General features: G+C 40.4%; 1 protein-coding gene across 8 annotated transcripts in view; it reads right to left on the bottom strand.

The window, feature by feature from the left end:
• Window positions 1–395: 395 nt before the first annotated feature.
• The window catches only part of kaznb (kazrin, periplakin interacting protein b), a 70,807-nt gene continuing 48,832 nt past the window's right edge, over window positions 396–22,370 (bottom strand). The window contains exons 3-15 of one of the 8 annotated variants that reach the window (XM_082533956.1): window positions 17,131–17,322; window positions 14,882–15,018; window positions 13,330–13,500; window positions 11,926–12,106; window positions 11,646–11,725; window positions 10,081–10,204; window positions 7,395–7,585; window positions 7,151–7,269; window positions 5,129–5,360; window positions 4,820–4,921; window positions 4,186–4,352; window positions 3,971–4,067; window positions 446–3,682 (exon numbers count right to left, since the gene is read on the bottom strand). In XM_082533956.1, the coding sequence (XP_082390082.1) occupies window positions 3,521–3,682; window positions 3,971–4,067; window positions 4,186–4,352; window positions 4,820–4,921; window positions 5,129–5,360; window positions 7,151–7,269; window positions 7,395–7,585; window positions 10,081–10,204; window positions 11,646–11,725; window positions 11,926–12,106; window positions 13,330–13,500; window positions 14,882–15,018; window positions 17,131–17,322 (1,955 nt within the window). In that variant the 3' untranslated portion in view covers window positions 446–3,520. Of the gene's footprint in view, window positions 3,683–3,970; window positions 4,068–4,185; window positions 4,353–4,819; window positions 4,922–5,128; window positions 5,361–7,150; window positions 7,270–7,394; window positions 7,586–7,639; window positions 7,671–8,562; window positions 10,205–11,617; window positions 11,780–11,925; window positions 12,107–13,329; window positions 13,501–14,881; window positions 15,019–17,130; window positions 17,323–22,370 lie in introns of those variants that run through there. The other 7 variants (XM_082533955.1, XM_082533957.1, XM_082533961.1 and 4 more) reach the window with 7 other exon arrangements.

The following is a 22,370-nucleotide window of genomic DNA, read 5'->3' on the forward strand; positions in this document are numbered from 1 at the left end:
TCAGTCTGCCCCAGGGCAGCTGTGGCTACAACTGTACCTTGCCTCCACCAGTGTGTGAATGTGAGAGTGAATGAATAGTAGAATTGTGAAGCGCTTTGAGGGTCTTGAAAAGCGCTATATAAATGCAATCCATTATTATTATTATTATTATTATTTCTTGCCAGATGTGGCACAACCTTCTGGTGCTAAAGTGACACAAATTCATCTTGCTCTCATACGGTGATCTTTGAGCAGAGAATAAGGTCAGTCAGATCACTGCAATTAATAAAAAATAAATGAGAATAATGTCCATATAGTTTTTTATGATGCGAGCTCTTATAATAACCAACTCAACAGGCTAATGTGACCATTCTGAGCTTCTTTTTAAGATAACACAGAAGTGTCGTATGCAAACAGAAAGATATATTTTCAAAACCCTTGGAAGAAAAAATAATTTACATCTGGACCAACTTTACATTCTGAGTTTGTTAACACAAATTTAATGCATTTCTCCTCAAAAATAACAATAACAGTCTTACATTTTATGCAACAATTTACAATAAATCCACTTTCATGTTGACATGTATGAAAAGCTTGTACTGCTTTGCAAAGAGATGTATATGTCATGTGTTAAAAGCAAATACATTGCATGTCCCTGTCTTCTTTCTCTGTACAGGTTTGAACTGGTCTGATCTTCCCGCTTAAACAGTTTCGCTTTGGTGAGTCAAAGAGACGCCCAGATAGAGACGGACAAACCTGTTCTCTGCTATTTGAAGTAACCTCAAGGTTTCAGCCACACTCGGTGTGGCTCTGTGCAAGTCCCAGCGGTGGCATTTAATGAGTGTTCTCATGCTCAGGAACAGCTGTGCATTATAAAACACGACCAAAACTGTACAGAATACACTGTTCCATTAACTTCATAGTATAATGGCACAAAGTTTTGCCTTCCTCACAGTTCACACAATACACATATGTGGAGTCTTTATACATTACCACATTCTTAATCCAACATTCCACAGATTTATCTACATATCACACTGCATCATCTTTTACATTAAAAAAACAATTATGGGTATACCAACTGTCAGAAGAAGACACACACTTCACATGTCATTGTTTTTAGTAGCATCATCTTACACATTTAGAGCTGATGGCACTTGAGGGCCCTGTTCTTCAATCTGAAGGAATTTAGGCTAAAATACTTTTTTCAGGTTACAAGAAGCTGGTTTAGTCTCGTCAATCTAATCTGATTCTCTCAGCCTCCTTTAGGATTGGTTTGTTAATCCCAAATAAAAGTTCAAGGGAAAAGTTATGGAGAGGCATAATACTGGCTGAATGCTGAGCATGTGATTGCACTAACAGAGAGAGAGCTGAGACAATAGGCTTTTAACAAAAACTGGAAACATTCTGACCTGTCATTTCCCAGTGATCCCAATTAAATACGATACGTGGCACAGCTTCATTGTCAGTTCATTGTTTTCTTTTTTTTTTTTCCTACAGCCTGCCACTTTATGTTATGATCTCTGGCAGATGATAGTAACAGTGGTAATGACCAAAGTGGCATTGCATGACAAGTTAAGCATCATGCTTTTTTTTTTTTTTTTTTTTTTATGGCACAAGTATTGTAAAGGCTTCTGCAAAGGACAGGCCTGGGCCTCCTCTCTCCTCCAGATGCATTTAAGGAAGTAAGACTTTGTTGAAGTTGGCTTCTGATCAATTTCTGAGTCAATGGCAGGGCGATTCGGGAGAAGGTGACGAGGTAGATCAAAATAGAGAGATGAGAAAAACCTTTGGGTTTTGTATTTTACTGCCATTCTTCAGGAGTTTAACAGTTTCACAGAGACAAAACACGAAATATTAAACATGAATGAAGGGATGGACATGGTCAGCAGCAATACTCAGGAAGGCTGTGGAGTTTAGATGATGCTCAGCTGGTACTGAGGCTGAAAGTGTGGCAAGAAAATATGCACCTGCACCATTACGCCACCGTCACTGATATTACTGATACAAGGCAGGATGGATCCATGCTTTCATATTTTTTATAATAAATTCTGACCCTACCATCTGAATGTCAGAGCAGAATTGAGAATCATCTCATTAGCTTCTTCTCTTAAGTTATTGTCCAAAAACTATTATTATTACACACAATATCAAACAAAATCTATCTATCTGGGTTCTCACGTGAAAATAATCTCTCTCTTCTTCATTTAAGTCCCGTATGGTCTAGCAGTTGTAGGATTTCTGTTTTTTCCACAAAGTTGACACAGGTTCAAGTCCCAGTATGGAATCAGTCTTCAGCATGGCTGCTGTCCTGCATGCCTTGGTTGTAAATTGGGTTTACAACCAATTTTTGATTCTACTTGGACATGAGCAAGGCTTCTCGTCTTAGAAAACTGCCACGAATTTGATATTTTCTCTTTTTTGGCCCATTTTCTGTAAACTGTGGAGATAGGGATGACTGGGAAAATCCCAGCAGATAAGCAGTTTCTGAAATATTTAAACCAGCCCGGCACCAACAATCACGCCACATTCAGAGTCAATGAAATCACCTTTCTTCCCCATTCTGATGCTTTGGCAGGTCCTCTTGACCATGTCTATCATCTATGTAAATGAACTGAGCCACTGGGATTGTCATTGGCCGATTAAATATTTGTGTTACTAAGCAGCTGAACCTAACAACGTGTACCTAACAAAATAGCTGTCTTCAACCATCTCAAAGCTCTTGTAGTACACCTGTGAATGCCTCTAAAACTGAATACTAATTTACAGTCCTTTGACGTATGATTGGTAATTTAAATGCACTTTGTAAGTTGCAAAAAAAAAAAAACAACAAAAAAAAACACATCACCTTAATCGCACTCCAGATGTCTCTGTTCTGTACAGCTTTCTGTGATTTTAGAAACATCCAGTCAACAAATCCAGTGTTCATGTCTGGTTAACTGGGTTAGCCATGTATGAAGAACAGGGCCCTCATCTATTCTGAATAACAGCTGATATGTGCTGTATCTTTACACTGAAAGTAAGTTATAACAACTTTTCTTTTGTCATTAACAGAGTTTTTCACTTGCAGCTTAAAAAAAACAAACATGTTAAAAAGTAGCAGTAATAAATAGTAACAGTGCTGTGAAGATCATATGGACCAGTGTAATATAAGGCATTAAAAGAGCACTAATTTCAATTATATAACTGTGTGAAGCCTGTTTTAAGCCTTCCCATCTATCATACAAATACCGGTATGATTTTTCCAATAATATATAAAAGTCTTGGAATACGTAGTTTAAAAATAAATTAAAATAAAAAATGAACCTAGCTATTAAGTTATCTTCCTTTCAAGTCCATCAGGTCACAATGATAAAGTTTATTTGTCTTCAGTAAATGCTTCTCTAAAGATGTCAGATTACTAAATCGAGTGGCATACCCCTTTAAGACATTCTCTTCCTATAATTCTAGTGTGGCTCAGTGTGAGTGTTTCTCAGCTGTAAACAACTGCAACACAACAAAAATGTAAACAATGGTTAAGATCTCGATGGCTGAAGCTGGTTCAGACGTTGGTGATTTCGACACTCTTGTAGGTGTGCATCGGGCTGCCTTTGGCTCGGGGAACCGCCTGAACTCTGGCCTCTCTGGGCAGAGAGCTGCAGCTGCCGTGGAAGCCCAGACTTCGCTCCACTGAGTGGCTGTTTGCTCGTAACCTCAGCGGACTCTGGAAAAAAAATCAAAAAGGCTGAAAACAGAATATGGAGTTTCTTTAAAGATGAGACATTTGCCTGTTTATAAAACATTATCAGCTAAAAAGTAATTAGTGTTTATGATGGTCTTATATCAGAATCCTCAGTTTGAATCTGACCACAAGACTTTAGTAGCCAACTACTGATTCTTCTTTTCTTATTCTAGTGTACTCACATACTTAGTATATATCTAAACATGTGACATATCAAAAAGGATCTGCACAGCACTGCACATTTCAGTCTTTATAAAGTTTGTCTAATACCTTTCCGGATCTTCTTATAGACATCCTCTCATCAGCAAAACGGTTAACAGCAACAGGAGAGGAACAACCAATCACCTCAGTCTCCTGCTCGGTATTACTATAAACATAAGGTGTTACAAGACGTTGTTGTTTGGAGATTGCATCCAAGAATATATACATACAAATGTATTTACAGGATAGAATATGAAGGTATGCAAGTAGGACTTTTAATCTACCTGAGAGGGACAGCGAGTGACTTCATCTCTTCATACAGGTGCCGATGAAGCATGTGTTTGTTGCTGGGGATGCCCAGGGCTTTGGCCATGGCATCTGTGTCGAAAGACTGATCCAAAGCCATCACTGCACCATGAATCCCTTTACCCTGAAGATTGTCTGCAAACTCCTGAGCAACGCAAGAGAGAAGCGTTGGATTAAGATGATGCAGTTTGCTCAGTGTGCTCATCAGTGAGTGTTAGCTGAAAAATAACTAACCTTGCAGAAATCGCTCCCTGGTCTTAACGTTTAATTTGGTAGTAATTACAAGTACACAACAAAAAAGCTTTTAAAAACAGTTTTGGTTTGTCTTTGTGGGTCATAATAAGTGTTCACCACATGTTGCCCAAAATAAGTATGTCGGTATATTGCAGAACTAAAAAAAAAACCCTCACGCTGTGTGGTCTATTCCCCATTACTGAGTGTACACTACTGTTATTCTTCTGTATTCTTTCAGTGGTTTGAGGCTTCAAAGAAACAAAGCTATCATTATTTTTGAGGGATTCTTAAAAACCCATACTTTGCGGTATCTGGTTCCAGTCTGGCAAAGAAATCTCCAGCGCAGAGGGGAATGCCATCACTGACCGCCCCACCCACCTTGAGGTCAATGTCTCTGATCCACTTCATCACTCTGTGACATGTCCAAACAATGGGATCCCGGTTTTGGTGCTCGCATTTTGTCCGCCGTGCCTGCAGGGCCTTTAAAAACACCACACAAAGATAGCAGTGCAAGCACTAATGTGGCAGAGGCCAATGAGATAATGGAGCATTACAAGCTACTGTGTGACTCCAGCTACCGCAGATAAGCATGTAGTTTTGTCACTGTAGCTGAGTGAAAGTCATGCAGTGATCGAAGAAAGATTGCTGAATAACGCCAGTCATGAATCTGTTATCATATAGTCTGACCTCTTTATCAAAGCTGAGCATCTGCAGCAGCTGGATTCCCAGAAGTAGACTGGTCTGATGGAACTGGTCACTGATGTTGAGAAATCTCTCCAGGTCTCTGCGGTTCAACGAGTTAAGCACTCGTCCGTCCACCAAGTGAGACTGAAAGGTCTGGGAGTACTGAGGCAGTCCAACATCACTCAGCCATGATGTTGCAACCCAGTGATGGTCCATCTCAGATGCTTTTGATAATCTGTGATCAGCAATATCAAACAATAACATTTGTTTAAATACATCATATTTCATGCACTCCTTATGTTGTTTTACTCAAATGCATTATATCTATATATACATATACACACTACCAGTCACACTAAATAGTATCTATTCTCATGACTATTTACATTGTTGATTCTCATTGAAGGCATAAAAAGTGTGAAATAACTCAAAACATGTTTAACATTTCAGATTCTTCAAACTATCCACCCTTTGCTTTGATTAAAACTGTGCACATTCTTGGCATTTTTTCAATGAGCTTCATGAGGTTTGTCACCTGAAATGGTTTTACAACAGTCTTGAAGGAGTTCCCAGAGATGCTGAGCACTTTTGCCATCACTCTGCGATCTATCTCATCCCAAACCACCTCGACTGCGTTTAGGTTTGTGGAGGCCAGGCCATCTGGCGCAGCACTCCATCACTCTCCTTCTTGGTCAAATAGCCCTCACACAACCTGGAGGTGTGTTTGGGGTCATTGTCCTGTAATGACTCCAATCCCCAGTCCATCATTACTGACCCCAGTAATGATGGACTGTCGTTTCTCTTTACTTAGCTGATTGGTTCTTGACATAATATGAATTGTAACAGTTGTCAAATTGGGCTGTCATCTGTGTACGAACCTGACTTCTGCACAACATAACTGATGGCCCCAACCCCATTAAGAAGGCAAGAAAGTCCACGAATGAACCCTGACAGGGCACACCTGTGAAGTGAAAACCATTTAAGGTGACTACATCATGGAGCCCATTGAGAGAAGGCCAAGGGTTTGGAGTGCTGTCAGCAAAGCAAAGGATGGCTACTTTGAGGAATCTAAAATATAAAACATATTTATAGTTATTCATTATTTTTTCTTTGCTACATAATTCCATTAATCCTGCTTCATATATTTGATGTCTTGAGCATGTATCTACAATGTAGAAAGTAGTAAAAATAAAGAAAAACCATTAAGGTGGAAAATTTGCTACTTATATTCCTGCCTTTATTTGGGAGCATTTATCAGACTAAGCAAGTAAAACAAGTACAGAAAAGAGTCCTAAAATACACATTTAGGTGTTTATTTTACTTCTCTGTGTCTGAAGTGCATATATACATATTACTGAATATCCTTTGATATAATACCCATGCATATTAAACTTAAAATTTCAGAAAACCCATCTAAATAAAAGTGACTTGGAAAGTTTCGTGTTGATATCCGTTATTTAAAATATATAAAATATATATATTTTTACAATACATAGCTTTAAAGGCTTCTTATCACACAAGCTTTCTCTTGGCAGACACAGCAAGGAGCTGCTGGGTTCAAAATGAAAGGCCAGCTGAGACCTCTCTTTGTGGAGCTCGCATGATCTCCCTGCACCTGCGTGTGTTAACTCATACTACTACAGCTTCCTCCCAAAGACATGCATGTTAGATTAAGTGGAATTCTAGATTGGCCATAGGTGTGAAGGTGTTAGCAGTGTTAGCAGTCCACCAGATTAGCAACCTGCTCAGGGTGTACCTCGCCTCATGCTCAGTGACAGCTGGGACATGCTCCAGCCTGAATTGGATAAGTGGTAGAAAATGGATGGAGTCGTCTCTCATACTCTGAGCCAGAAATGTCTGCTTCAGTGGCACATATTTAACTCAAAACGTTCCATTTTTATCCCAGTCTGTATATTTTTAAAGAAAAGTATGCACAGAGAAAATGAAGATTTTGAGGTCATGTTTTTTTTAACCCCCCAAAACATGACATTAGTTATTCTGCAGTTTTATTTGGCTGTTACTCACCCTTGGTCCCCTTCAGCTCTCCTGTAATCCTCAATAGCCAATCTTATTTTCCTGCGATGAATTGGATTACTGATACCCAGGCCCAGCTCTAAATCATCATCCGTCAGGCCTAGAAGCACCTAAAGAGCAGAAATATAGCTCTCTATCAAACAAACACAACACCTCAACATGTCCATCTGCTAACATCAAACAACATCACACACAGGTAAACAAACAGCAAAAAGCAACATGTACCAAATCATACCTTCCCACTTTTGACGTTTTCAGAGCAGGCTCGGATGTACATGGGCATTCCCATGACAACCTCCAGCCAGGCCTGGACTGCACCTGCCCTCCACAGTGACATGCATGTGTTTCGAGTCAGCTCCGCCTGCTGGAGGCGGTCCAGCTGCTCCTCTCCATCAGACAGGCTTTGCTGTGTGAGGCTATCAGAGTCTGGATTGGTCAGGAGAAGTTACGGTGTGGCATACAGGAGAATTTCAGGGTCAGTTGGATATGAAAATCAAATCAGATTACACATCTGGAGACAATCAGAAGGGAGCAGAACAAAAAGTATTGTGTCTACCTTAAAGTGGAACCATACTAAACTACATTTGGGATAGTACACTACAGTTTTTTCTGTATATCGAGGAGAAATCTGCATACCAAGATCAATTCGTTCACGTGAGAAAAAAAATTGTTATATAACCACTAGATGGCGCCAGATTATCTTACTGGAGACGGCCAGTATCTTTGAATGAACTGTGCTTTGTTTTTTTTTGTTTTTTTGTTTTTTTAAGTAGATAGGACTGCACATTTAAATGCGTCTAAATAGAAAACAGTAGTTGAACTCAGAACTCAGAATACAGAGGTCTTTTGGTTCTTCTGTGACAGTGTGGTGGTCAGTTCTAAAACTACTGCTTAGTAAAAGACGTTACAACACTAGTAACTGAGGCATATGAGGAGACTTAAGACCATTAGGATCATGTATTAGAGACAAAGGGATTATTCATAAAACATCATGCTTCTGCCCATCAGCCCCTCATCTACAAAAAAAAAAAAGAAAAAAAAAAAAAGAAACAGGAAACACTGATTCATACCGAACCAACGAATCCAGGATGAACTGATTCGTCTCAACATGCTGAAAAAAAGGCTGCATGCAAATCCCACCATCTTTCCAAAGAGTTTTCAAAAAACAAACGACACAAACTGGTACTCTTCAATGGACATGATACGTAATATGAATAATCCCCAGAGTGTAAGAAACAGACAGCTGGTAATCACAGATGAGGAGTTACTCACTGGCAGGAGAGAGTTGCCATTAGAAATGGCAGGAGGAGAGGGAGACACACACGTTAGACTGGGACAAAAGAAACAAACAAAAAACCCAAAAAACCAACCCAACATTACTCACGAAATAGAAAACTGCCACATTGGATTTATTCAGTTAGTGGTTTTATTTTTAAAATAAGATTTCATTTCAATTATAATTCACTTTGAAAATGCTAAAACCTCCTCGACATCTGGCTGCGACAGCTGCAGCAGATAAATATTTGAAGTCACTTGTTTGTCTCATTTCTTTTAAATAAAATACTTCAATAGATTTAATCTTTTATGCAACATTTTCTAAATTACAAACATTTAACAGATTTGTTAGAGCCACATTTGCAAAAAAAAGGAAAGGAAAAAAGGAAAATTATAAAATGAGGAGGGATTCTATACAAATATAAAAAACAAAAAACAGCAAAATAAGGGGAGGATCATGCATTCAAAATGCAAGGAAAAGATAACCTGGTAAAAATGGGTAGGGCTACAAAGGAGCAACACAGGATTGCAGAGATTATTAATTTGGTTGGCAATGAATGGATGTCTAACCAAAGAAACACAGAGGGATCATGCACGTGTTTAATGCACATTCGTTCATCTCGTATAGGCACATGTTAGATAGCTCTCTGTAAAAAATGAGTCAGACATAAACAATGCTACGAGGCTAGTGCTAACAGTGATGGAGTGACTGAGTCTTTAAACTTTGGCACTTGCACATGGTTTTGACAGCAGGTGAGAGAGGTGCGTCTGAATACGCCTGCTCACATCTACAATTTCTACAGAAGACCGACTCTAGAAACCCTCAATGGCCAGTACGAGAGCATTATTAAAATGATTACTAGCTTACAAAATATCCACAAAAAAACTTCCCTGGTGCCCACAGTGCTGTAAATAAATCATTGTGAGCCAGCATTTATAGGAACGTGATGACAATCCTGTAACAGAATTACCTCTCAACGAGTGTTTTCAAACCAACAGGAAACCAAAAGTCTAGTAATTTATCATTTCTATCCTTTCATAGTAAGATTTGGGCCTGCAAGACTGTGAATAATATGGAAATAAATGTTGCAAAGTATGAAAAAAGCAACTGTAAAAGTAACAAAAAACAAATAGCATTTACAGTAAAACACTAGTTTCACAATAGCTCCTATTTACATATGAACAGCAGTACTTCAAGTCTCCAGTTATATATAAAAAAAAAAGCATAAAACATTAAGACAATTATAATAATACAGCATAAATATGTCTACATGAAAGAAAGAGTAACCCATATATATATATATATATATACATATATATATGTATATGTGTGTGTGTGCGCGCGCGCGCGCGTGCGTATGTGTAAACATATGTACATATGCATACATGTACAACTATAAATATATATCTAATTTACAAACATACAATTTTAGGGCAATATACTGTACATTTATGGTGATAGCAGTGACTTTAAGGGCTTTTCTTTAAAATTCAAAATCCTTCGCCTCCAGATAAATCCACAGACAGTCTTCACTCACAGTTAAAGCCAAGAGGATATCTACAAAAACTCAACACACACATGCACTCACACACTCAGCATCACCAGTCGGCATCCTCCTCTATGTAATAATCAGGGGTGGCTGTACCATCAAACAAGCCAGGATCCAGTGACTTGCGCTGCTTGCCCCGAGCGAACACCCTTGATAGGGATCCCAGTGTCATCTTTTCCTTCTTCTTCTTCCGCTTCTGGTCCTCAAGGTCCTCCATAGACTGAGCAGAGGAGATAGGAAAGCTGCGTTAATCAGCTGCCTTAAAGCCAGACTGTAGTTTCACATTTTTATAAACTTTCATGATGAGTAAGGAGAGAGAGAGAGATGTAACCAACTGGATCCAGACAAATACCAAAGCTTTTTGTCATTTCAGCCTGAATTAACGCTGCATTTCAAATTTTTATCTTGCATTTGAAGGATCAACTATTTTTTCCAGCATTATGCGTAAAATTAGCCTTATGTCAAAAGTTGTTTATCGTTTACTTCTTTGGATCTGGCTGTAAAAAGTGAGTGAATTCAACCAGAGACTTAACTGCTTCTTCACTTAACTTCATGTTAAATACACTATATGAACAAGAGTACCAGGCTACCTGCATATTACACTTACAGGAGCTGCTCAACCATGAAAACCGTAGCCTCGAAGCTCCCGGTGCACAGTTTTTATGCTCCAGAGGAGGAACGCTGGGGACTTTTATGCACCCATTATTTAAGTTTACATGATCTGTCACTTTGAGGCCAAGTTACCAGTTTGCCACACCAGTCTATAATATTACTTACAGTTGATTGTTATGTATCTAGCAGGGAGGACAATTAACCAGTTGACTTGTTACAATGATGTCATGCTTTTATATTAAGAAGCCTGAACGGGACTGAAAACAGAATTCAAAGATAAAGAGGTTCGGCCCAACATTTTCAGTTTTATAGGTTCAGGTTTCTACTCGTCTTAAGAATAAAATTATATTTCATATTGAGATGGATGTAGCTATTTTGATGATGTAATAGCATCATTCTTGTTTTGTCCATTTTGAACAACATTTTCTGTATATACATTTGTGTCACTGGCTACAAAGTTTGTGGTTACACAAATATTCACAACACTTTGTGACACATTGGTGTTTGTTATGTTTATTTGCTAAAATGTTTGACATTGTGTCAAATACAGAGTGAGAGCGTAAAGCAACAATTGCTATTGAACTTGAAACTTCTTAAAAAGCATTCTCTCTTTTTCACGACTGTGAGCAAATTAGTTGTAATAATTATTGCATGAACACCAAAATAACTGTAAAGCTATCAGAATGGAGGGATTAATTATCAAAAATGATATTTAAAATATATTTAATACAGTAGTTAATAACCTTTTTCACCAGATAGAATAACTTACAGTCTCCCTGTATAGCTAAGCTAACCAGTTGCTGACGTTTGCTTCATACTTACTCATATTGAAAGATTAGGCATGAAATACACAGTGCCAAGCTAGTGCAATGCCAAACTGTTGCTTATGAAAAAACAAAAGAACTCCAACACCGGCACTGAGCAGGCAAGCAGAGCCCATGAAGCTGACAGTACAGAGGAACAGACAAGAGAAGGCAGAGTGGAGCGAGGCACTAACAGAAGATTGCGGAGGTGTGATTACTTGGTCGAGGGGGCCAGGCAGCTCTTACATTGCAGAGGGAGTGGGTCCGGTGACGAGGTGAGTTGATGTCACTTGGCGTTGACGAGCGGTCTCCATCAGCCGCAGAGGCTTCAGAGATCACAGAAGGCTGACGTGAGTGGCAGGGGCTGATCCTGACCACAGCTGAGGCGTCACACAAACACACAAACACACCGATATTGCAGATTCCCACAGTTAGTATGAGAAACCTCCTTGAAAAAACCCTGTGTTAGTAAAAGCAACACCAAGTAGCAAAGAGGCCACGAGGCAAGGAGGAAAAGAAAACCTACCCTGTCTGTCTGTGGTGTGTCCGTGGTAGAGGGTCTGTTGGCTCTGGCGGATGGCGGCCGTGAGCGGAAGGTCGGCGTGCATCACCCACTCCTGACTGCCGTTCACCACCGGTTCTGTTGGCATAGCCACTGAGTGGCGTTTTGGTACGTCTTTAGTCAGTGTGGCCAGAGACTGCTTTGCCTAAGAAGAAAAATAAATAAATAAATAACAGAAAATTAGCATGAGAGTGAACAGGGACAAAGATGTTAACATTACAGGACTAACTATAATTACAAGGATCAGTATACACGATATAAGATTAGACAGGCTATAGTTTATTCCACTGGCTGTGACACTGGACACAGAGTCATTAAGAAGCCCACTTTTTTAAGATGGAAATCATCAGAATTAATCTCACACGACCAACTGAGTACCAGCTGTTTTTTTTAATGAAACTCTGAAAACATCTGCCTAATATTTTGCCTCTCCGGGAAACGACATGGGACCTCGTGAGTGGCAGAGGATCCTTCAAGTATTGTGGGTTTCAGGGTGGGGCCTCCGATGATCGGGCTTGTTGTGACACATCCTTCTGCATGCTCAATCGGACTGTTATCTGTTAGCTTTTGTTGCTCTTTGTTACATTCCTCTTGCCATTCCTAGTTCTGTCGTTTTATGGGTGTGGCCGGGTGCATAACCCTGCTGGTGGAGGCCGCTGCCATCAGGGAGCACGCATTTATTCTGCAGCACTGTTTAACTGGGTGTTACCTGTCAAAGAAACATCCATGGGAATGGCGGGAGCTGAGGGGTTCCAGCAGAGCGCTGCACTGTGACATGATGATCAGTGCTACGTTGTGACTGATCCTTCAAGTATTGTGGGTTTTAAACATTAGAAAGTGCAACAGGATGGTCTATTCCTGAGATATGCTGAAGTTAGAAAATAGCCAGTGTTATAAACCGAATGTATTCATCACTTTCCATAGGACTTTATTTATATATTTTTTTACTGAAATCCTCTGAGAGAGGACAGACTGGAGAAAGTTGAGTTTAGCGGCAACAGGGCTGGGCTGTTTGACAGTGATGCAGCTCTGGCACTGAAGTGCCAACAAATGTGATCTGTGATGGAGCGTGATGTGAGGATCTGTGGGTGGCTGTGACTTGCTGAGGGAGGAGAGAGATTAATGACACACAGACTGACAAGTGTACCTATGAGGGACTGACACAGCAGCACAGAGATAAGGCATGAATTTCTTTCTCTCAAAGCATTAAGCTTTGCTCCAGACTGAGGAAGTGGCATATTGCATGCGTCTGAACTGATATGAACATGTGACCTTCTTTGCATTTGTGCCACGTTTACCAGCTAAGAGTGGAGGTGACTCCGCTGCGGTTTAATAACTTTAGCAAAGTTGTGACTCCGTCCGACTCACCATTGTGAGCTCGGCCTCCAGTTCTTTAATCCTGTTCTCCTTCATATCCAGCTGAGAAAGCAAGACGTTGGCCTGCTCTGTGGATTCTTTGGTCTGCCTCCTCAGGTCCCACTTCTCCCTCTCCAGCACGTCCTTCTCCTTTGCCAGGGCTTTCACTGCATCCTCACTCTCCTGCAGAAATCGCACACATACAGTTATCGTGATTTCACATCAAAGTCACATTGAGTGAACCGGAAAAAAATTTGAGTGAAGCAGCACACATCGTGTGTTGCTGTATGGTTTTGAAAAGGGTGGCTGCTGTTTTTTTAGTAATTCCAGTTACGGACTGTTGCAACTAAGACAAAGTTATAAGCAAGACAGACTGTTATGTGGTTGTGTGGCTTTATAGACATTTTGAAGGCTTTATTCATGTTTTATGCTAGCGTCTATGTTTTTATGAAGCAGTTATTACTGTTACATCGTAGAGAAACAGTTAAGCCTGTCAACAGTGCTAATTAATATCCAAAGGTGTTTCCACACCTGCGATGTTTAGTCTGTTTAAACTGAACTATACTATATGCGCACAAGTCAGTAAGGGTTGGCAAAGAGGCATGAAAAGATTATAAATTCTCCATGCTCTCAAATAGTCCAGAATGCAACACCTTCCTGTATTTACACTTGCTGCTCATGCCCCAGACACATCTGGTCTATAAGCAGACTGAATGTTCTTACGTGGTTTGTAATGACACATTGTGGTTCACTTGGATTTTTCTCTGTGTGAAATGAAACCAAACCACAGGGAAAGTCACAAAGTGTCAAACCTATCTGCTGATGGGACCACAATAAAATGACTCTAGGTGTGAAAACACTGCTAATTACTAAGACATACCCAAAGTACCAAAATGGCAATACACAAACCATGACGTCACCGTGGCTACATCCATCTTTCATGTACAGTCTATAAATGGGTAGAACTGTAAAAACGCTAACTGTTAAAACAGGGGCGACCCTGGCTCAGGGGGTTGGGAAGCGTATCTGTAACCGGAAGGTCGCCGGTTCGATCCCCGGGCTCTTTGTCCTGGTCGTTGTGTCCTTGGGCAAGACACTTTACTCTACTTGCCTACTGGTGTTGGCCAGAGGGGCCGATGGCGCGATATGGCAGCCTCGCTTCTGTCAGTCTGCCCCAGGGCAGCTGTGGCTACAACCGTAGCTTGCCTCCACCAGTGTGTGAATGCGAGAGTGAATGAATAGTGGCATTGTAAAGCGCTATATAAATCCAATCCATTATTATTATTAAAAATCTCTGTACAGCTGGACAAATGAAAAACCGCCCTTTTCACTAGTTTTAAATATAAAATAGATTTAAGTGAAGTGCTATCAGACTGGTTAAACTTTTTAGAGTTGAAAAACTTCTTGTTTTTATTTTGGTAGAAAACAAAATGTAAGGTAGCCATAATTCAAAATACCTCTACGTGTGGGTTGGATTATTATTATTATTTTTTAAAAATATATACTGACAATTGGGATAGGAATGCAGGCACACAGAGACAGAGACAAAACTTGACAGCGTTACCTTTCGATGCTGGTCGTAGTTGCGTATGAACTCTCGCAGCTGCTCCTCTCTGCTCTCCAGTGTTGTGTACAGCTGCTGCATCTGATTCGCCAAGTCTGCTTTCTCCACCTTCAGCCGCTTACGGTCAGCTTTCATAGCTTCAAAACACAAGCAAACACATTGAGACACTGAGCAGCACATATGTGTCCATCAACAACAGAAAACTGGACAGTAGACAAACAGTAGACAAAGACAAAGCTTTGTAATTACACCACAGAGCCACTAGGTGACACTGTGTCTTCTGTTAATGAGTTACTTTTTCCCTTTACTTTCAGAAGACGGGGCCCGGAGAAAATGATGTAATCATCCCCGAGTCATTCGGTTTCAGGTGGCATGTGGAGTCTTTGTGGACTCATCCTGAAAACAGCGTGATTGGATCTGATTCCTTTCAACTTCATTCACTTTCAGCTCAACAGCAGCGATGCAACTGTGGGTCTTTTGTGCAGGTGGAAACAATGCTAACGCTCTCATGAGAGCCCGGGTTCACCAGGTAGGCAAAACTGGAAAAGTGGTACCTGCACTTTCCATAACTGCACATGTCATTCAGGGTGCATTCCTCCTGTCAGCGTTCAGCGTCCTCGCATTTATCACACAGCATTTAAACCTGTTTTGCCGCAGTTACATGACGGTTTACAAGCCTGCAGTTTACCACTATGAGCTGTTGAAAGGACCGCGCAAAGGTAGAACATTAAACTAAAAACAACTGCCTGAGTTTCAAGCAGGACTGGCTTTGCTTTTTGTAAAAAGATGTAAACATGGTGGTGTTGCATAATAATAAAAACAGAACACCCCTAACACATCAGTGTCCGAGCGAAGCTCTTCGCTCATGATCGATGGACGTTAATTAAAATGAGGTGAACCTGGAGTTGACTTGGCTGCTCATCAGCTCGGGATGACTAATGTTTCAACTTAGCCACATAAAGACAGAGATTACCTGCTCATTTTAATTTATGCCCCAGAAGAATCACTGGAATTTTACTATTATGGTAATTGGTCTGCTGTTACTTGTGAATGATTTTGATGAATGTGAAAAATGCTGTTGAGTTAATGATTTACACCCACTGCTTTGATCAATGAATCATTCTTATTTGCTTGAAATAGATGAATCAACATATGTTGCTCTAGTAAAGAGAAGCTAATCCCAAAAAGTAATTTTGATAGTTAATGCGCGCACACACACACACACACACACACACACACACACACACACACACAACAAGAATCTGAGAGCCAAAATTATAGTAAACAAATGCAAAAATGGAAAACACCCAGCTATGTGGCATGCTTGTTCTTAAGAGTCGGTAAAGAACATGATAACTCTTAATGTATAGAGTTGAATATAAAACCACGGACAGTAAGAGATATACTGTCTAGATATAAAACATTTAAGTGAGCCGTTTATACAAAGAAAACCTGGTAGATGCAGAAGTATAAATGGATAAATAGTTATTTTATAGATTTTCATACAAACTGTGTTTTTTCCTCAAAGCTGTGAAACAGAAAGTAAACACAGTCATTTCTAACGTTTTATGTCTCAGCAGAGGCAGATAAAAACATTTCCAAACAATCTCAAGTCCATCATTTCTACAGAGAGAAAGATTATTCACATGTGGAAAACATTCAAGGCAATCTTCCAACAAGTGGACATCCCACGCAAATGCCCCCACCCCTCCCTGAAAAAGATTGTGAATTTCAGATTGTGAAACGCTCAGAGAAACTTCAAAAAGGCCAAAAGCTTCATATCAGCCTCCCCAGGCCTCAGTTAGCAAGTTAAATATTAAAGTTCATGGCACTAAGACACATTAAGACAAACCACAAGACTTCTGGAACAATTTTCTTTGGACAGATGAACCTATTGGACCATGCACACACCACTGTATATGCTGCCTGGAAACATTTAATTGAACCAATTACTGTGAGAAAGCACAACGCAGAAGACGTTTTTGTACGAATACAAAAAAATGACTTTGTAGATCATTTTGATGTCCCAAGGTTTGTCATGTAATGGAAAAAAAATAATTTATACTATCTGCTTTTGTTTGGTAAGACAAAGTGGATTTCATTTAATTACAAGATATTCTGGCTTGACATAACATCCCCATGAAAGCTTGGACAGCTGTATTTGCTGTACATTTGAAGTAGGTAGGTGCTGGAAACACGGGGGTTCTGGTAGATTAGGCAAGACGACAAGATGTCTGTTTGCTTCTGACCTTGTAAGGCCTCCTTGGCACGGTCCAGCTCCTGCTCCTTGTCACCCAGCTGCACACGGAGCTCAGTGGCAGAAAGCAGATTGGCAGAGCAGCCGCCCTGGGTCTCCTCCAGGTCTTTAGTCAACATGTCCTTCATTTGCCTCAGCAGGTGGACCTCCTCTTGGAGCTGGACCACCTCTTCACGGAGCAACACTGAAGGAGAGAAAGAGTTTGCAAATTTAGATTATGTGTAGAATAAATATGGAGGGTAAGTGTGCAGAAAAAAATGAGAAAGGAGGATGGAAATAAAAGAGTAAACTACAGGGATGTCCAAAAGGGGCAAAATATGCAACAGGAAATGGAAAAATATGAACTAATAACAAAAGTGATAAAATTCTTCAATACATCAAACCACAAAAGTTACAGCTTCCCTTCAGATGTTGCCAGAGGTGTTGCAGAAATGTAGTTACATGCTGAGTGACAGACTCAGGCCTGGCACTGGTGATGGTAGTACGCAAGAGACAGCAGCCTGATAAGACTTAATAAAATATAAGCGGCACACACTCGGGCTGTGCTCCTCTGTGCCGTATTTTCCCTCAGCTGTGCAATGCCTCATATCCCTCAGGGGAAACAGGCAAGCAAACATGAGCAGGGAACTAAGGCGAGGACAAACTGAAGAGCAAACGCAGTGGCACAAGCTGGTGGACACATTTGTAAAGCCAGAGGACAGAAACAATGAAAAAGTCCATTGAAGGAAACCCGTACTAGCAAAAGTGTCACGATGATTTATACTGCGCACATAAAGGGTAGAAGGTCTGTTCCAGAAGAACGCAAGAACAAAGACAGATGAAATACGCAGTCAGCCAAAACATTTCAGCATAGAATAAAACCTGCAAACGCAATGATAGATTTGTAATTTCCCCAAAAAATAACTCAATACCATAGAGCGCTGCATAAAGAAAAAAAAAGCTATTTGGATCTTATAAGGGATGATGAGTTAATAAATCACGAGTTAAATAAGCAGAAAATTAGTCAAAAAACTGTTTGATTAACAATTTTTCTTGTTAAAAAAAGTGATTTATCACCTTAGCAGATATGCTCGAAAGCATAAGTAACTTTTGACATTTTTCAGACAAAACAAGTTTTGAGGTCCAGGAAAATACGTTGGGTGACTTCTGTTGGGAATCCGACAGACAAATTTATTAACAAATCAGTGAGAAATTGTTAGTTTTAAACAATTTTAAAAAAGGATAAATGTGTGAGTGTGCATTTGTGTATGTGTGAATTACAGGCATTAGAGTTTTACTTTCTGTTGCATGAATAAGAATCTGCAATCAAGCTAGCGTCACTCAAGGCTCTGATGTTAACTTCAAAAAAAAGCTAAATGTCTGATAGATGGCTGTGTCAAAAGAACAACAGCAAACGCACACACGCACGAAAACATCATGGGCCTTGGGAACAGGAATTCAGAGGTAACCCCGATTTAACCCCGTGTTAAACTGAGAGCACATACACTGGAAAAACGGTGATGATCCAGAATGCATGACTGGAAAAAAACAAACAAACCATGGAAACGATCCAGCAGCTACAGAGTTGTTTCAGCCTGGATCAATAAGCTCAACTAACCATCGAGGGATGTCGTTCGTACAGCAATATTTCAAGTAAAGAAGTGGAGTGCTCCCTAATTTTTAAGGCAATGCCTTCAAAACTTTGTATAAAACTATAGAGAGAGCCGACGTCAACGTGAGGAAGCCTGCATCAGAGGAAAAAAGAGAAGGTCTTAGCAGGCCTGCAGCCAGACGTTGTGGGGCTGCAGCAGCTCCGATAAGAGAGGAGGGGACAGTCCATCGGTCTCTGTCAGCGCGGGACTCTGGAAGCACAGCGGGCAGCTCTGTGCTGCATGTGACAAAAAGAGTTTGTTTCCCAGAGAGAGCAATCTCTCATGGCCTTCTTGCAGCTTAAATCCATTTATTCATCTGTTTACCTGCAGGCTCTCCTATTTTTGTCACGGGAGCCCGGCAGCTGCTTTTGATGACACTGGACAGAATTGGACATTATTTCTGAGGACGCTTTATATTTGTTTCACTGCGATGTGGATGCTGATCGACTCTTGTCATTAGCTGTCAGTTTGGAAATGGCTGCATTTTAGTTGCCAAGTATTAGCATCATTACACGCTTGTGTTATATCCATTAAGCTGTACCTCAATAACAAAGTGTGAGCATTTTGTCCTAAGGGTATCTACGGTGGATTTAGTGAGAAATGTGTTTAACTTACAAAGAATCAATAACACATTTCTCCCAAATCCAATTTTGCATTCATTTTCAGCATCATCCTCTTTCACAATTAAATACACCGGCTCACACAGCAGACACAGGCTAAAATACACAGAAATGGACCTGCAGGAAGTTTTTTTCTTTTAAACAACTCAAATTGTGGTAAAACTTGAGGAAAAATAAAAGTTAAGACTTCTTCTGCAGATGTATGTGATCGTTTCACATCTCAAAAAGAGTGAAAGGACATAAAGAAAAGGGTGCCGACAGAGGCGAGCCATCCATTGCCTGTACCTACAGATAATTCACCTCCATATACACTGTTTTATGCAATCTAAAAAAGCAATTTAAACTGACAGGAGTCATATAAGCCACACAAAGCAGTATGCTCTCTGAGCTTTGAGTGGTTGTGCAGAGAGCTTGGCAAAGCTATTAGTGTCCTCCCACATAAGAAGAGAACCCACTCTCTTCCTACTCAGCAGCGTCCCATTCAATGAACTTCTCATCCAAGCCTCCCATTAGTTTGTCCATCAAAGCCAGTCAGTAGCAGGTCAATCTCGGTCCCTTTTCCTTGCATAGCAGAGCTATTAAAACCCAGCACGCACACGCACACACAGCTGAGGAGAGCACATATAGTAGCTGTAGGCTTATGATGAGGTGTTAGAGAAAGCAGAGGCACCGGGAAGGTTAAGTGGGTGTTGGAAATGTGTTGATTGGTGGTCAAAGACCTGAACTAGTCTCCTGTGAACCATATGCAGGATTAAAGTGGCCTCATTTGTATACATGACTGATCAAAGATGCTTAACGTGCACTACGGTGGAATATTAAACTTGGATGAGAAAGTCCATTTAAAGCTAATGCTCTTGTTGCATTTTAAAAGCAGTTTGTGTCTCACTATGCACGAAAAATGTCCCGGTTAATAGAAGGAGGCCACAAACCGAATAGAAAAAAAAAAATGGTAGAAGTAGTTCCAGAGAACTTTAAATGTGAGGCTTGTGGATTAACTAGAAATGGAAAATATTTCTCATGAGACATCTAAACACATTTTCCAGGACTCTTGGGGATAGATCTACTCTATTTTCAATTGGGCTTACGATTTTCCTTTTTGATAAAGCATATAGTTAGGGCTGAATCAGATGACCCTGAATCCTCCTTTAGTTACGCTGCAATAAGCCTGGGCTGCTGGGGGCTTCCCATGAGTGTTTCTTCTTCACTCACTATGTGTTTATACACCACTCTGCAGTTAAACATTAGTTATTATTAACCTCGGACTCTCTTCCACAGTGTATATTTTATCCTGTCTTCCTCCCATCACACCGGACAGGTCACAGCAGATGACCGGCTTTCCCTGGGCCTGGTTCTGCTGGAGGTTTCTTCCTGTTAGGGGGATTTTTTCCTTCCCACTGTCACCAAGTTTTTTCCCAGCAGGAATGGATTCATTTTTGGGGGACTTTCTCTATTATTATAGCATAGATGTTACAATGTTATGATATGTTACATGTTACAACACAAATCTCTTTGAGGCAACTGTTGCTGTGGTTTGGTGCTGTATAAATAAAATTGAATTGAACAGATCACATGATAGGGTGGGGCTAGGATTCACAATGGTTCACAATCAACCATGGCTGATTGTGACCCACACCTTTTTTCACACAGAGTGGGTGTGATTAGGCAGAGGATCAATAGGGGGTCCATGACCCTCTTGGGGACAGTCCCATAGAGCTTAAAGTCTGGGACTCTCCACCAGTTGCTCTTAGAACTCAAGAAGTTTCTTGGATGAGAGGTGAAACGTCTTCAGGGACTACAGACACCTTCTTTCCAAGCTCTTTAGGCTACAATGACCTGGATGCCTGAGAACCTTCACAGATGAATTGAACAGATATCTCAAACCTGCAACAGTCCTTGCAGCTAACTGCTAGCATGGTAACATTTCTGTAATTTGGGTGTACTTGTACCTTTTAACAAAGCACTTTTGTTTCACAAGATATCATAAAGAGCAGCCTCTCCAGCAGCATGGAATATTTTTAATAAGCAAAACCATTAGAATGACATTTGACAGTCGAGCAGGGCGTCAAAAATCTCTGCAGTGACAGCAGCTAACCATTCTGCCTTGAGGAGCTATGATGTGCATGGTTGTCATTTTTCCGCCTTGGTCTTCCTGCCAATTCAGATTTGTGTAATTTAAAAGTACAGTATACAAGACAAACCCAGAGGCAGTGGTGCTGGCTGTTCTCCTCTAATCTCTCCGGTACAGTAAGTGAAAACAGCTGAGCTGGATAACGAGGGCACACGGAGCTTTCTAAGATCCACACATGCTGTAATACCCCACACCTCTCTCTTAAATACCTGATGAACCTTCATTAAGGAGCGTAGGTGGGTTTTCTGAGATTTTCACTTTAGGCTCTAAGAGATCACCTTTTCTTGTATAAAAAAAAATGTAACAAACAAATTTATGTGACAGCTTCATGGCAGAAAAATCAAGAGGAGGCCGTTCAGTCTGGTTGAACAGCTTTAGCTTCCATGGAACGAACATGTTGGCAAGACACTTGTTAAAAATATGAAGGAAGTTATTCCTGCAGACAAAGAAGATCCGGCCAAAACTTTCAAATCATTTTTCTGCATGAGCTCTTATTAAGCTACAAGTGCAGCACCACACAAAGTGCAAACCACAGCTTTGGCTTCTTTTAGAAGATTAGTATTGAATTAGAATAGAATAGCTTCTTATTGTCACCGTTGTCACCGGTGCTGTTGGAACTATACTAAATAAGGTTATAATAAATACAGTTTAAAGAGGTAGGGGTGTTGGTTGCATTGAAGTATAAACAGAAATATGATTTATGCAGTGCAGTTATCCTTCAATCAGGGTGGAGGTAGGGCATGTTTGATAACCTGTGGGTAAAAACTTCTGTTGCGTCTGTTTGTCTTTGACCTGATGGACCTGTAACGTTTACCAGAGGGAAGTGTCCAGGGTGTGGGGGGTTTTTGATGAT

This window comes from Aulonocara stuartgranti, assembly GCF_965226115.1.
Source record: "Aulonocara stuartgranti genome assembly, chromosome: 5".
NCBI classification, from domain to species: Eukaryota; Metazoa; Chordata; class Actinopteri; order Cichliformes; family Cichlidae; genus Aulonocara; species Aulonocara stuartgranti.